The 13,712-nt window shown below is 48.8% G+C and overlaps 1 protein-coding gene across 8 annotated transcripts in view; it reads left to right on the plus strand.

Annotated features, from left to right (window-relative positions):
* The first annotated feature begins 3,627 nt into the window (after positions 1–3,627).
* The window catches only part of SERGEF (secretion regulating guanine nucleotide exchange factor), a 248,292-nt gene continuing 238,207 nt past the window's right edge, over positions 3,628–13,712 (plus strand). For 2 of the 8 annotated variants that reach the window (XM_051833946.2, XM_051833947.2), the window contains exons 1-4: positions 3,749–3,937; positions 8,198–8,333; positions 9,515–9,670; positions 12,380–12,474. In XM_051833946.2, the coding sequence (XP_051689906.1) occupies positions 3,878–3,937; positions 8,198–8,333; positions 9,515–9,670; positions 12,380–12,474 (447 nt within the window). In that variant the 5' untranslated portion in view covers positions 3,749–3,877. Of the gene's footprint in view, positions 3,938–8,197; positions 8,334–9,514; positions 9,671–12,379; positions 12,475–13,712 lie in introns of all 8 variants that reach the window. The other 6 variants (XM_070072699.1, XM_070072714.1, XM_008275115.4 and 3 more) reach the window with 5 other exon arrangements.

The following is a 13,712-nucleotide window of genomic DNA, read 5'->3' on the forward strand; positions in this document are numbered from 1 at the left end:
CAATGAGTGTTATTGTCAAACATGTTAAAATGGATTTTTATTGATATTAGCAATTTTGTTAGTTTAAGAACTCCATCACATCTTCATACTTCTTAAAAAGCCAATGGCTATGAGATATACTAGAAACCAAACATCTGGGAGCATCTTACTGCTTTTTAAAATTCTTGGTAAAGTCTTAATCTCACATACCTCATCTGTTAAAATAAGTCTATTTTGCCCTGGATTATTGGAGAAACTATGTTGCAAGAGGACTTTGTAAAAAGAAACATTGTTTTCTATGTGTAAAGAATATTTAATATAATCTCACTTCCAAGCAGAGATCCCCCATAGCTTCTCATGACTTTATGTTCCTCTAGAGGGATTAACTGTTGCTTCTAGCAGGCAGCATACACATAATGCATGGGAAGATCTCGGTTCAATGAGAAGATGAATTTAAGTCATTTGGGTGGCTGGTCTATTTTCAGCTGATCTCTGTGCTAAGGTTGTAGTCCTTGAGGAACCCCTGGAGAAAGCTATGCGTGTATGACAGGATTGCTTCTTTGGGAGACTTGGACTCCTACGTTTGTCTCTCCCTCATTCTTTTTTTTTTTTTTTTTTTTAAGATTTATTTATTTATTTGAAAGTCAGAGTTACACAGAGAGAGGTGAGGCAGAGAGAGAGAGAGAGAGAGAGGGAGAGAGAGAGAGGGAGAGAGAGAGAGAGAGAGGTCTTCTATTTGCTGGTTCACGCCCCAGATGGCTGCAAGGGCCGGAGCTGTGCCGGTCCGAAGCAGCCAGGAGCCAGGAGCCAGGAGCTCCTTCCGGGTCTCCCACGTGGGTGCAGGGGCCCAAGGATTTGGGCCATCTTCTACTGCTTGGATTAACCAAGTGAGCCATGGCACCGGCCCCACCATCAGATAGTTTCAATCCAGTCTCTTCAAGAACTGTGACACAACCAGACTGCTCTCAGGAAGAATTAGGCAATGGCATGTATACAGATGAAATAGTTGCAACATCTCAACACTTCCAGGAAATTTTATTAAGGGGTATAACTTAATAACACAACTGTAGTTAAAGTATTGATGTACATTAAGGGGTAAAATTATTTAAAAAAATTCTTTCCACGATGACTGGCTCCATAGGTTTAGTTCTTCCTGGGAACTTTGGGTGAACTCTCAGGTTGCTGCCTTGACCTTTTTCCTCACAAATGGAAAACATCCTTATTTTCTAATATCTCCCTTTCTCTTTCACACACCCATACACACAACTTCTCACTTCAGCATTTAAAATCCTAGTCCTGTGTAAAAATTTAAAACCTCAAACTTTACGGTTAAAGCACTTGTCTTGTAGAAATGAGAAAGGAGGGGTGCGCTTAGGTTCTTCATTTCTTGTTCCTTCTTCCCTCTCACTGGGATGCCTTGGACCCCTTCTTGGCTGGGGAGTGGCGGTGGGGAGGAGAGATAAGGGATAGAAAGCATCTTCTTTGGTCTGATACCGCTATGAACTGGCATCAGCAGTGGTTTCTGTGCTTGGTAAGTGTTTCCTGGGGCTGCATTCTCTTGTGGATACTGTGGAAGATTTCTCACCTTATTTCTCAGGATCTCTTGATGTGGATAAATATACCTCTTTGACTGAATTCATTGCCCTCAGCCTCTGAGGATCCAGAGGTCAATTCTTCCATGGGTGTCATTCACCTCTTCAGAAATTCTCTTGGACAAGGGCCCGAGACTTTCAGTCTCCCAGTTTGCGTCAACATTCATATTGGAGATACTTGGATTTTCTTTATTTTGGAAATCTCTGGGCACTGAAGACTTTCCCAAAGCATCTGTCTCTCTTTTCTCAACTGTCAAGAGTCCCCATTCTGCCACAAGTCATTGGATTTCTCAGCAAGGACTGAACTGACCAGCAGCCCAGGCAGGCCCCAGTCTGGAGGGATGCACACAAAGCTCTCTGACATCCTTGCTGCAACGCCTTTCCTTAGACATGGCATGGGAAGGCCTCACACCACATGGACAACTATGGCCGCATATCCTATTAGAATTCCCTCTCAGCATGTCTGGCCTGTTTTATTGACTGGAAGTCACACGCTGGTTTCTAGACATCTGCTTTGCAAGTTCTGCTTTGGTGGTCTTGCACCTCACTTCCCAAGACAAGAGATGGGAAGGGTTCCATTTTACATCCTATTACTTTTTTTTTTTTTTACAGGCAGAGTGGACAGTGAGAGAGAGACTGAGAAAAAGGTCTTCCTTTTGCCATTGGTTCACCCTCCAATGGCCGCTGCTGCCTGCGCGCTGCGGCTGGCGCACCGCGCTGATCCAATGGCAGGAGCCAGGTGCTTCTCCTGGTCTCCCATGGGGTGCAGGGCCCAAGCACTTGGGCCATCCTCCACTGCACTCCCTGGCCACAGCAGAGAGCTGTCCTGGAAGAGGGGCAACCGGGACAGAATCCGGCGCCCCGACCGGGACTAGAACCCGGTGTGCTGGTGCCACAAGGCGGAGGATTAGCCTAGTGAGCCGCGGCGCCGGCCATTTTTTACATCCTATTACATGTATTTAAAAGGAGTCATCACATCACGTGCAAGGCAAATACATACAATTTAATGTGTTTATTAAAAAATTTGAAAAGAGAAAGGTACAAAAAGCCTAGTCACAAACAGTGTACCTGGTACTTATGCACGCAAGGTTTCTGCAGAATGTCCAGGGGCTTTGCTTCTCTTCTGAGGGCGTGAGGGGGTGAGGGGATGAGGGAGAGGAGGGGGTGGTGAGGAGGGTGGGGGGTGATTACTGCGTTTTTCCCAGCATGGTCATGGACGTTCTGAAGATGTCAGGGCTCCCAGGGGACTGCCATCAAGTGGCAGAATCACGAAGGATTCACGGAAGGAAAGAACAGGAAAGAGCCCCGTAAGGGCTCATCTAAGACCCTCCCCGGGGCCTCGCAGGCACGAAGGGCGCTGCCACTGGAGGCCTGGGTCAGCGTCGGGCCGAGGGCTCCGGGGTGCTGGTGAGGATCCGCGGTGGGCCTCCATCTGTTCCCAGGGCTAAGGCGCCTTCCCAGGCCGCATCGCCACGCTGCCCATCAGGAAGAGTGTGCCGCACTTGTTGAACTCCCACCAGCAGCACTGCCGGTGTCTGGCAAGAAGCCATTTCTTCAAGAAAATCTTTGTTGGGGGAAAACGACCCCTTGTTGCTCATCAGAATAGGGCAGGGCGGCGCCCCTGCGCAGAGGGCGAAGGTGCTAGCCGCCTGCAGGAATGCGCGCGAAGCGGCCCCTCAGCCCAGCTCCCGCCCCGAGCCGGAGCGGCGGGCGATGCCGGCTACCCGAGACCCTACACTCGCTCCCAAAGGCTCCCTCGGGTTTTGCAAATGCACAGCCACGCACGCTCGAGACGGTTCCCCCAAGACACCGGCAGGAACCTTCCCACAGCCTCAGGCTCAATTCCCTCCCGCAGCAACTGGTGACACCTGTCCCGGCCTCGTCAGACCCTCTGGAGGCTGAGCGATTCCGACGAGATAAAACCGTGGAGGGCCCGTGTCAGCTACCGAGCGCAGGCAATCTGAAAGGAATCACTGCTAAAAACGGGGAGGGTGAGGGTAGGGAGCGAGGCCGAATGGCCGGCAGCGACGGGAGGCCGGGGCGGGGACTCCGCCGCGGTTGTCTGACTCCGCCCGCGACAGGTCCCGGCGGTCCGAGGGCGCGGCCGCTCGTCCCTCCTCCTGCAGCCAACCCGCTGCTGCCGGGGCCTCCCCACCACAGACTCATCCCCGACCACCCTCCCCTAGCTACCCAGGGCCCCCCAGCCCCCGCTTCCGGGAGTGCCGGGGTCTCCGCGGCGCTGGCTCCGCCCCGGAGGGCCCGCCCCCGCGCCGTCCCTCCCGGAAGCGCCGGCACAGCTTCCCTGCATGGAGCGCGAGTCGCGCGCTTCGGAGGCTCCCCCCGCAGCCGCCGCGCTCTTCGCCTGGGTACGTGACTCCGCCCCCGGGCGGGGGCAGGGACTGAGGGGCGCTCGGACCCGGGAGCGGCTGGCCTTGGCGTGGGCGGTGCGGGGGTGTGGGCGCCAGAAGTCCGAGCCGGGCCCTGGGCTGGAGGACCCTGGGCCAGAGTATCCTGGGCTGGGGCTGGGGCTGTGGCGATGGCGGGCAGGGATGGTCTTCGCGGGGCCTGCAGGCTGGTGGGGCGGGCACGGAGGCGCTCAGGCGTCGCTGGAAGAGCTGCCTCCCCGCGGAGCGCCCAGGAGGACCGCGTGGAGTGCTCGGTGGAGAGAGGATCTCCCGCTCCCGCCTGTGTCCCCGCCCTCCCGTGGCCTGGAGGACCGATGGTGCCCTTCCCCAGCCCACGCTGGAGCATCCTCTGGGTGTGAGACCTGCACAGACCCTGCTTATTGGCCGATGCTCTGCTGCGATGGGAGCTTGCCTGTGCTGGGGCGTGGGAGCTCGGGTGGCGCTGGTTTGGTGCATTGGGAGAGGCAGGGTCATCTTTACGTGCGCTGGAGCGAGGAAGCTTTGTGCATGGGAACTGGCGACGTCTTGTGGCTCCTCATAGGGCGCATCCCAGCTGTACAGGCTCCTTGGCTAGGATGTCCGCGTTGCACTGGAGTTCCTGTCTCTGGTTCACAAGACCTCGCTTGGGGCTTGGCACCCTTGTATGTCCCCAGTAAGCATTTGTTCACGAATGAATGAATGTGTGTCCAGCTCGTGTTTGGCAAAGACACAAGAATGAGACTTCAGTATTTGTGTCGGGGGAGGGACCCCTATATTGCTGTCAGAATCCGTGTTTATTGTCCAGTCTTTCCAAAGTAGTTGTCAGTCCAAGGTGGCACTTGTTGAGCATAAGGCAGAAGTTTGGCAGAAGGGAGAGAGCACATGGTGTGGCCGAGGCAGTCTGGCTGGCTGAGCGCCTCTGAGTGGCCGAGTGGCACTCAGCTGTTGGGGATCGCATGTGTGCTGTCTCTGGCTGTTTGCACCTGAGACGCTGGCTGGTGTCTGTGTGGACAAATGAAACATCCGACAGAAAAAACAAACAAACAAACAAACAAAAAAACAAAAAAACAAAAACCCTTTTAGATCCGGCTTTGTCTGCAATGCAAATATTGCAGAACTCAGCCAGCTGCTGAGCTTGGAGGCCTGATGGTGTGTGTTCTTGCTGCTGCATAATCACTATGTGGGGGTGTGTACCTTTGCTAGGACTACTGCAGAATCCATGGCAGTCTGGGAGGCTTCAGCCACAGAAATCCCGGAGCTTAGCAGCCCAAGATCCAGGTGTCACTGGGCTTGGTCTCTCGTAGGGCTTCTCTCTTGGCTTCCAGATGGCCACCTTCCCACTGTGTTTTCCTCATGTGGCTTCTTCTTGAGGCCTGAGCATCCCTGTGTCTCTTCTTTGAAGGCTGGCGGTTGATTGGATTCGGACCCCACCCTTATAACCTTCACTACCTCATTAATGAGGCCCTCTTTCAAGATACAGTCCTATCCCGGGGTAGTAGAGGTTAGAACTTCAACAAACAGATTTTAGGGGCACCCAGTACAGTCTGTAACAAGATGGTTTACCTCATTTTGGGTTTGTGTGTGTGTGACACGACTGAAATACTTGTAAGGAAGGGAGGCAAACATCATTTAAATAGGTTATCCTAACTCTTCCTTCGTCTTGCTTTATCCTGGATTTAGAATCTCTTGCTGCATTTCATAATTTGAGTCCCAGAGTGCCCCGTGTCTCACTTTTCCATCACACCCTCAGTAGCCTGCAGCCCTGGGAATGGGGCAGCCTTGGGAATCTCAGGGCTGGCTGAGAAATGCTGTGCCTTTACACAGACACCTTTGTCGGTCGGTCGTTTGATCTCTCCTGGGTAGGGGCTCCTGAGGTCTTATGTTCATTTATATTCATTTACCATATAAACAAATGCACCTCTTCCCTGGGGCCAGCCCCCTTTCAGATGCGGGGAAGTAGCTGTGAGCAGAGTTTGTGCCTGCACAGAGCTTACCTTCCAGTGAGGGAGGCAGACAGTAAGTAAGTAAACATATAGTGTGATGTCAAGGAGTGCTGGGAAGAAAAAATAACTAGAAAAGGGAAAAAGTGATCGCAGTGGGGCTATTTTAGATAGGGTCATGTTAGTCTCTCACTAGGTAAAACCTGGACTGCTTCACCATATTTGCCCTTTTTATGCCCTTTTTTTTTTTAAATTTTTTAAGTCAGAGTTACACAGAGAGAGAATGAGAGGCAGAGAGAGAGAGAGAGAGGAAGAGAGAGAGAGAGGTCTTCCATCCGCTGGTTCACTCCCCAATTGGCTGCAATGGCTGGAGCTGTGCTGATCTGAAGCCAGGAGCCAGGAGCTTCTTCCAGGTCTCCCATGCGGGTGCAGGGGCCTAAGGACTTGGGCCATTTCTTTCTTTCCCAGGCCATAGCAGAGAGCTGGATTGGAGGTGCAGCAGCTGGGACTCAAACTGGCGCCCATGTGGGATGCCGGCACTGCAGGCGGTGGCAGCTTTACTCTCTATGTCACAGTGCCGGCCCCCTTTTTTCTTTTTTCTTAGAGACACATTTGGGAATAGTGACAGGAGCAGGTTATCCTAACTGTTGCCTATAACCCTGGTAACAGGGCAGCCATAGGGATTTCAGGGCTGACCAGGTAACAATGGAAAGGTACTTCACCTCCCTGAGACTTGAACCCAGGTACTGTGTTATGGGACATGGGTGTCCCAACAAGAATCTTAATCACTGGGCCACAAGTCCACTCCCAAGAACATATTTTAATTTTAACTTTTTATGTATCCATTTTATTTATTTGAAAGGCATATACATACACACAGAGAGGGAGGGGGAGGGGAATGGTGGTGAGGGGGGAGAGGAGAGGGAGGGAGGATGATTTCCCATCCACTGTTGACTCCACAACAGCCAGGACTGAGTCAGGTTGAAGCCAGGAGCCAGGAACTCCTGGCTAGTAAAGATAGTAAAAGTTTTGTTGCTCATTTCTAGGAAGAATCAGCCGGGAGATACTTGAAGACATTATAAGATTTCTGAAATCCTTTCTTTAAAAATTTATTTGAAAAGGAGAAAGAGAGAGAAAGAGATCTTCTGTCCACTAGTTTGTTCCCTCAATGGCCAGGGCTGGGGCAGGCCAAAGGCAGGAGCCTGGAACACCATCTGGGCCTCATGGCAGGGGCCCAACACTGAGACCATCTACCATTGCCTTCCCAGGCACATTAGCGGGGAGTTAGATCAGAAGCAGAGCAACCAAGACTCGAACTGGCTGTCCAATATGGGATAATAGTGTCGCAGGCAGTAGTTTTACCCACTATGCCACAAGGTCAGTCCCAGATTTCTGAAATATTAGTATGATTTTCCCTGCAGGTCCCCGATCTCTTATCATCAAGTCTAAATTTACTGGACATAAGACTGTTATCTCTACCCATTTGTTATGTTTGTACTTTTTACTGCAGAAATATTCCTGTTTTGCTTATGGGATTCTGCCTCCGGACCTTGCGGCAGTATATTTGATGTGTGTGTGTGTATGTATATACATATGTGTGTGTATATATGCACACACACCATATTATTTTTTAAATTATGAAAATTTTGATTCTGGCTGTAAGGGTGTCAGATTAAGGATTATGGACTTCTTTATATAATAACAACAGTAGACATTTTGCCTATCAAGGGGAAATCTGTTTCCTGACAGGAATTCTTGGAGTCACGCAACACTGGACTTGGAGAAGCCCTTGGAGATCATTGCAAACCCTTGAGATAATGGTGCGCCTTGCCTGAGGACACAAATCCTTCCCTAGCTTTGATTACAGAAAGGCATCTCCATTTTCCCAGCGAGGTGTGGGGGGAAAGGATAAGAACCAGCTCCAGAGTGTTTCCTACCCACTGTGTCCCCCTTTCTCTCTCATTTTTTTCTTTCCTTAGCCTCCCGAGGTAGTTGGTTTTTATCAGAAGGAACCCTGTCTCCCAATGGCAGTTGGGTGGAGCATCACAAGGGAGGTTGAGGAGTATCACAGGATAAGTTGTGGATGCTGAGGACTCTCCCTCCATGGAAATCAGGATATTCTAGGCACGGACCCACCATCTGAATGTGGGGCGCTTACAACAACCTCTAAGAATGTGCCTCTGGAATCGCATCTGTTGGAGATTCGAGAGGAATGTCAGGGTGAGGGAGATAGAGACAGGTCGATAGATGTTGATGGTTGTGGTTCCCACACTCCTTCATCCTTGACTTCTCTTATCCATAGGGTGCAAATAGCTATGGGCAACTTGGCCTTGGCCATAAGGAAGATGTGCTTTTGCCCCAGCAGCTGAATGACTTCTGTAAATCCAAGTGCATCAGGAGGATCACAGGAGGAGGCGGCCATTCTGCAGTTGTCACAGGTAACTTCCCTTATTAGCCCATAGCCTCTTGGTTTTCCTTTTTAGTGTGTGTGTTTAGCCATTTTCTCATGGGATGCTATATTGCCATCTTTCATCCTTCTGTATTTTGCAGAGGAAAATGTTTTTGAGAAAGAGCCAAATTACCATTAGAGAATCCTAGATTTTCAGGACTAGGACTTCAGAGATCTTTTAGGCCACATTCCCCTCCACCCCCCACCTGCCTTTATACAAAAGAAGCTTAAAGAGGAACACTGGTTTCTTGAGGTCACAAGACAAGTTAATGGAAGAGTTACAATATATACCATTTTATGCCGTACGTTACTATGCAACTTTCATCTGTGAGTTAGAAGTCTTTGAAAATAGGTTAAATAGTCCTTGAGAATAAGAACCTTGCTATTCTGTTAATCTTCCCTCAGAGCACCTAGGATAGTGCTTAACAAGTGCTACAAGTGCAACAGTGTTGCAAAGGAGGGCATGTTGCATCTGGTTAAGAACATGAGCTCTGGAATCCAACTGCGTGCTCTGGGAGTCATTAGCTGCGTGGCCTTGGGCAGGTGATCGCTGCATGCCAGTTTCCTTATTTGTCACCTAGGCATAATAATAATGGATGAAGAGAATCACTGAGCTAATGGGGCTGCATTATGACTTTCCTTCTTGGCACTTTTGTCTTTATAGACCCCTTCTTTCATAAAAGAAGTCTTTAAAATTTTATTTCATATCTGTATCGGCATAAAGATGAGTATAAGCCAGCTTGGATTTAGTATCATAAATGCATTACCATTATGTTTGCTCATTTTAAAAGAATTTTAAAATTAACTCATTCCCATGAGCTTCTGAAAGTACTGTAGGCTGTGGACACTGTGTCTAAAGGATAAATTGGCTCTGCACATAGAGTTCTTAGAATAGGACTTGGCACATTCTTACGTGTTGAATGAATGTTGGCTTTTCTTGGTCCAGCAGATGCTTAGTTTGGTGATGGAAGGGCCACTGCTCCAGGACTTAGCGTTTCCATTTGGATACTAGATCTGAGGCAGTTGATCTGTCATTTGGCTCCACACATGTTAACATACATAGCTTGCTAACTGGTGTGGAAAAAAAGGTATTGGTCTGTGACTCCAGATGCTTGCTCGCTCTGGTGGTGCTGCTTTCTCTGTGCCCACTGTCACCTCTGTATTTTGTAGATGGAGGAGGCCTTTTTGTGTGTGGCCTGAACAAAGATGGGCAACTGGGACTTGGTCACACAGAGGATGTTCTCTATTTTACCCCCTGCAAATCCCTCCTTGGTTGTCCCATCCAGCAGGTGGCCTGTGGCTGGGACTTTACCATTCTACTCACAGGTGAGTTGACTCCTAGGTAAATCTTTATCACTGCAACGGCTTTGGGTGAGCGCGTCGTGCTGATGGTGCTCATAGGTTAAATAAAAGCTTCTTTGTCGTTAAAGCACACACACAGATGTTTTCTGTGTTCATCAAAGAAAATTCAGGGTGCCTTTTAAAGGAAAGTTTTTTTTTTTCTCTTGAAGATTTATTTATTTATTTGAAAGTTAGAGTTACAGAAAGAGAGAAGAGAGACAGAGAGATGGAGAAAGAGAGATCTTCCGGGGCCGGTGCTGTGGTGCAGTGGGTTAACACCCTGGCCTGAAGCGCTGGCATCCCATATGGGTGCCGGTTCGAGACCCAGCTGCTTTACTTCGATCCAGCTCTCTGCTATGGTCTGGGAAAGCAGAAGATGGCCCAAGTTCTTGGTCCCCTGCACCTGAGTGGGAGACCCGGAAGAAGTTCCTAGCTCCTGGCTTTGGATTGGCGCAGCTCCAGCCGTTGTGGACAATTGGGGAGTGAACCATCAGATGGAAGACGCCTCTTTCTCTCTCTCTCTCTCTCTCTGGCTCTCCTCTCTCTGTGTAACTCTGGCTTTCAAATAAATAAATCAATCTTTAAAAAAAAAAGAGAGAGATCTTCCTTCTGCTGGTTCACCCCCCAAATGGCTGCAACAGCCAGGACTGGGCTAGGCTGAAGCCAGGAGCCAGGAACTTCTTCTGGGTCTCCCACGTGGGTGGCAGAGTTCCACATTCTTGGGCCATCTTCTGCTGCTTTTCCCAGGCCATTATCAGGGAGTTGGATTGGAAGTGGAGCAGCTGGGACTTCAACCAGTGTGCATATTTGGTGCAGTGTCACAGGTGGTGGCTTTACTGGCTATGTCACAATGCTGGCCCCTAAAGGAAAGTTATTTATTTACTTTACTTTAAGGGCAGAGTGAGAGAGAAGAGAGGGAGAGGCAGCAAGGGAGAGATCTAACTTCTGCCAATACACTCTCCAAATGGCCTCGACAACCAGGTCTGGACCAAGCTGAAGCCAGAAGGCAGGAACCCCATCCTGATCTCCTGTATGGGGAACAGGGGCCCAAGTACTTGGGCCATCTTCTATTGTCTTCCTAGGCACACAATCAAGGAGCTAGATTGGAAGTAGAGCATCCAGGACTCAAACCGGCACTCTGATATAGAATGCTGGCATCCCAGGTGGCTGCTGTGTAACCCACAGCTCGCAATGCCAGCCCCTAAAGGAAAGTTTTAATATAAAGGAAGATTATGATCAGGCTAGAAAACTTTTACTAGAAACTGGGAAATGGACTAGATCACTCCTAATGGCTGCTTCCTGTCCCACAAGTTCATGGTAACCAGGTGCCTAGGCTGGCTGGCCAGTGATGCTAAGAGTTTACCCCAGGGCATTGTGGTGGGGAAATAATGAGGAAACAAGTTTCCATAGCACGGATGGCAGCTTTCTCCCACTGAAGAAATTTTTCCCCCCATAAGTATTGTTGGACAGAACTGTCGTTCTCTGTGAAGCCAGGTAGCAGGATGGGATGTAGAGGAATAGGATCAAAAAGTTATATGCGTACTGCTCCTGGGAGCAGCTGGCCGCAGTTACTGTATCAGCTGACTTCTGTTCCCTGGAGCAGTCCTCACTCTCTGTTCAGCTTGCCCTGTCTAACTGGCCATTCTAGACTTAAGGGAGCATCTGTGGTGTCTGACCAGGCTCCCTCTTGTCATAGTCCTAGCAAGAGCATCCTCTGACCATGTCACTCTCCTGTCTCAAACCTTTGTGTGTTCTTACATGCATACCTCAGATTTCATGCTTTTTAGCACATGGCTTTCTGTAATTCTTTCCTGCCTCTGTTGCTTTGTCTTTTATTCTCTAACCCCCATACTTTTCTTTCTAGTAATAACAAGCAGTACATGCTTTTTTTCTCTGAAACAGCTCTCTTATGTGTTTGATAAACTCTTATCCTGTCCTTAAAATCCTGCTCAAGTGTTACCATTTCTCTTCTGTGTTGCATTTCATTGTAATTAGTAGACTCTAAATGGCAGCTGTCATTTATGAAGTGTTGATTATGGGCCTGTATGGGGTTGCAGGGAATCCGTCAATAACACCCAGTTTCCAGTTCACAGAGCAGTCAGAGCTGGAGATCAAGCAACCAGCTGTGTACTGACACAAGCTAAGTTGGAGCACAGGGTTAATTGTGAGGCCAAGTGGTCCTAAAGCTCATTTGGGCCAAACTCTAGGCCTTTCCCACATGGGAAACCTTTACTGTGTGGCACCCTAGAATGCTTGAGAGGAAGGTGCCACGCCGCATTGTCCTCTCTCTTCTAGACTCACCAGCTGGCTGCGTGAGTGCAGTGAGCATGGGGAGCGCAGGGAGAAAGGCCTGGAGTGTCACCATAATGGAAGTGCTGTCACATGGAAACATGAGAACCGGGGGATAAGTATCCTCCCACTCCAGCACCAGGCATTGCACTAAGTGTTGTACACAGATAGTCTGTCATTAATGAGAGAGCATACGAGGTAACCTGCGCAGAGCACTGAACCTGGTGCCCAGTGTTTTCGTTCGTAGAGGAATGAGAGCAGGATGTGAGATCTGGATGGACTGAATCACAAGAGCGCCACTGCCTCCTCCCGGCTCCTTCACACCTCTCACTTTTCAGCATTTGCTCAGTGATCACCGACATCTTACTGCTTAGATTTTAATTTAATTACACGTCTTTTTTTCAGAAAATGGTCAAGTTCTGTCATGTGGCTCCAACTCCTTTGGCCAATTAGGAGTTCCTCACGGACCTCGAAGATGTGTGATTCCCCAGCCCGTTGAGGTGAGGACCCTGATGCTTAGCTTGCCCATGTCCTCTTCAAGTGTTTCCTGGGTATTACAGAATACAAGGCTGTGTGGGACCCTGAAGACTCATGGGGTAGGAGAATTTGTTGAATAGTAGGTCCTCCTGGGAAGAATTAGGTTGTGTGAAAAACCTCTGTTAGTTCTCATACACGTTGTAAAGTTTTGTCTGAAAACAATAAGGGTAATACATCTCATAAGGACTTTAACAAAATCTTATAATTCTAAAGTGAGAAATAATAGGAACAGTACCAGCAATAAATCCAGATAGAAGTTACTTGCCCAAAGACATAAGCTAAGCAAATGGTATAGGCCTGTGTTGTCCAGTAAAAATATAATGTAAACCATATATATAATTTAAAATTTTCTGTTAGCCCCACTTAAAAAATGAAAGAAACAGATGAATTTAATTTTTTAAAGATATTTTATTTTATTTTATTTATTTGAGAGAGAGAGTTACAGACAGTGAGAGGGAGAGACAGAGAGAAAGGTCTTCTTTCCATTGTTTCACTCCCCAAATGGCTGCAGCTGCCGGAGCTACGCCGATCTAAAGCCAGGAGCCAGGAGCCTGGAGCCTCTTCCTAGTCTCCCATGTGGGTACAGGGGCCCATGCACTTGGGCCATCCTTCACTGCTTTCCTAGACCAGCAGAGAGCTGGATCGGAAGAGGAGCAGCTGGGACTAGAACCGGCCCTCATATGGGATGCCGGCGCCGCAGGCAGAGGATTAGCCTACTGCACCATGGTGTTGGCCCCCTATGAATTTAATTTTTTAAATAACAGCTTTATTGAGATATAATTCACATATCATAAAATTCACCATTTAAAAATGTATAATTCAGGGGCCAATGCTGTGGTGCAGCAGGTTAATACCCTGGCCTGAAGTGCTGGTATCCCATATGGGCCCCGGTTTGAGACCCGGCTGCTCCACTTCCAATCCAGCTTTCTGTTATGGCCTGGGAAAGCAGTAGAAGATGGCCCGAGTCTTTGGGTTCCTGCACTTGAGTGGAAGATCCAGAAGAAGCTCCTGGCTCCCGGCTTCAGATGGGCACAGCTCCGGCCATTGCAGCCAACTGGAGAGTGAATCATCAGATAGAAGATCTTTATCTCTCTCTCTGCCTCTCCTTTTTCTGTGTAACTCTGACTTTCAAATAAATAAATAAATCTTTTAAAAAATTGTATAATTCAATAGTTTTTAGTATATTCATGGAGTTGAGTAG

Source organism: Oryctolagus cuniculus, chromosome 1 (genome assembly GCF_964237555.1).
Source record: "Oryctolagus cuniculus chromosome 1, mOryCun1.1, whole genome shotgun sequence".
Lineage (NCBI taxonomy): Eukaryota > Metazoa > Chordata > Mammalia > Lagomorpha > Leporidae > Oryctolagus > Oryctolagus cuniculus.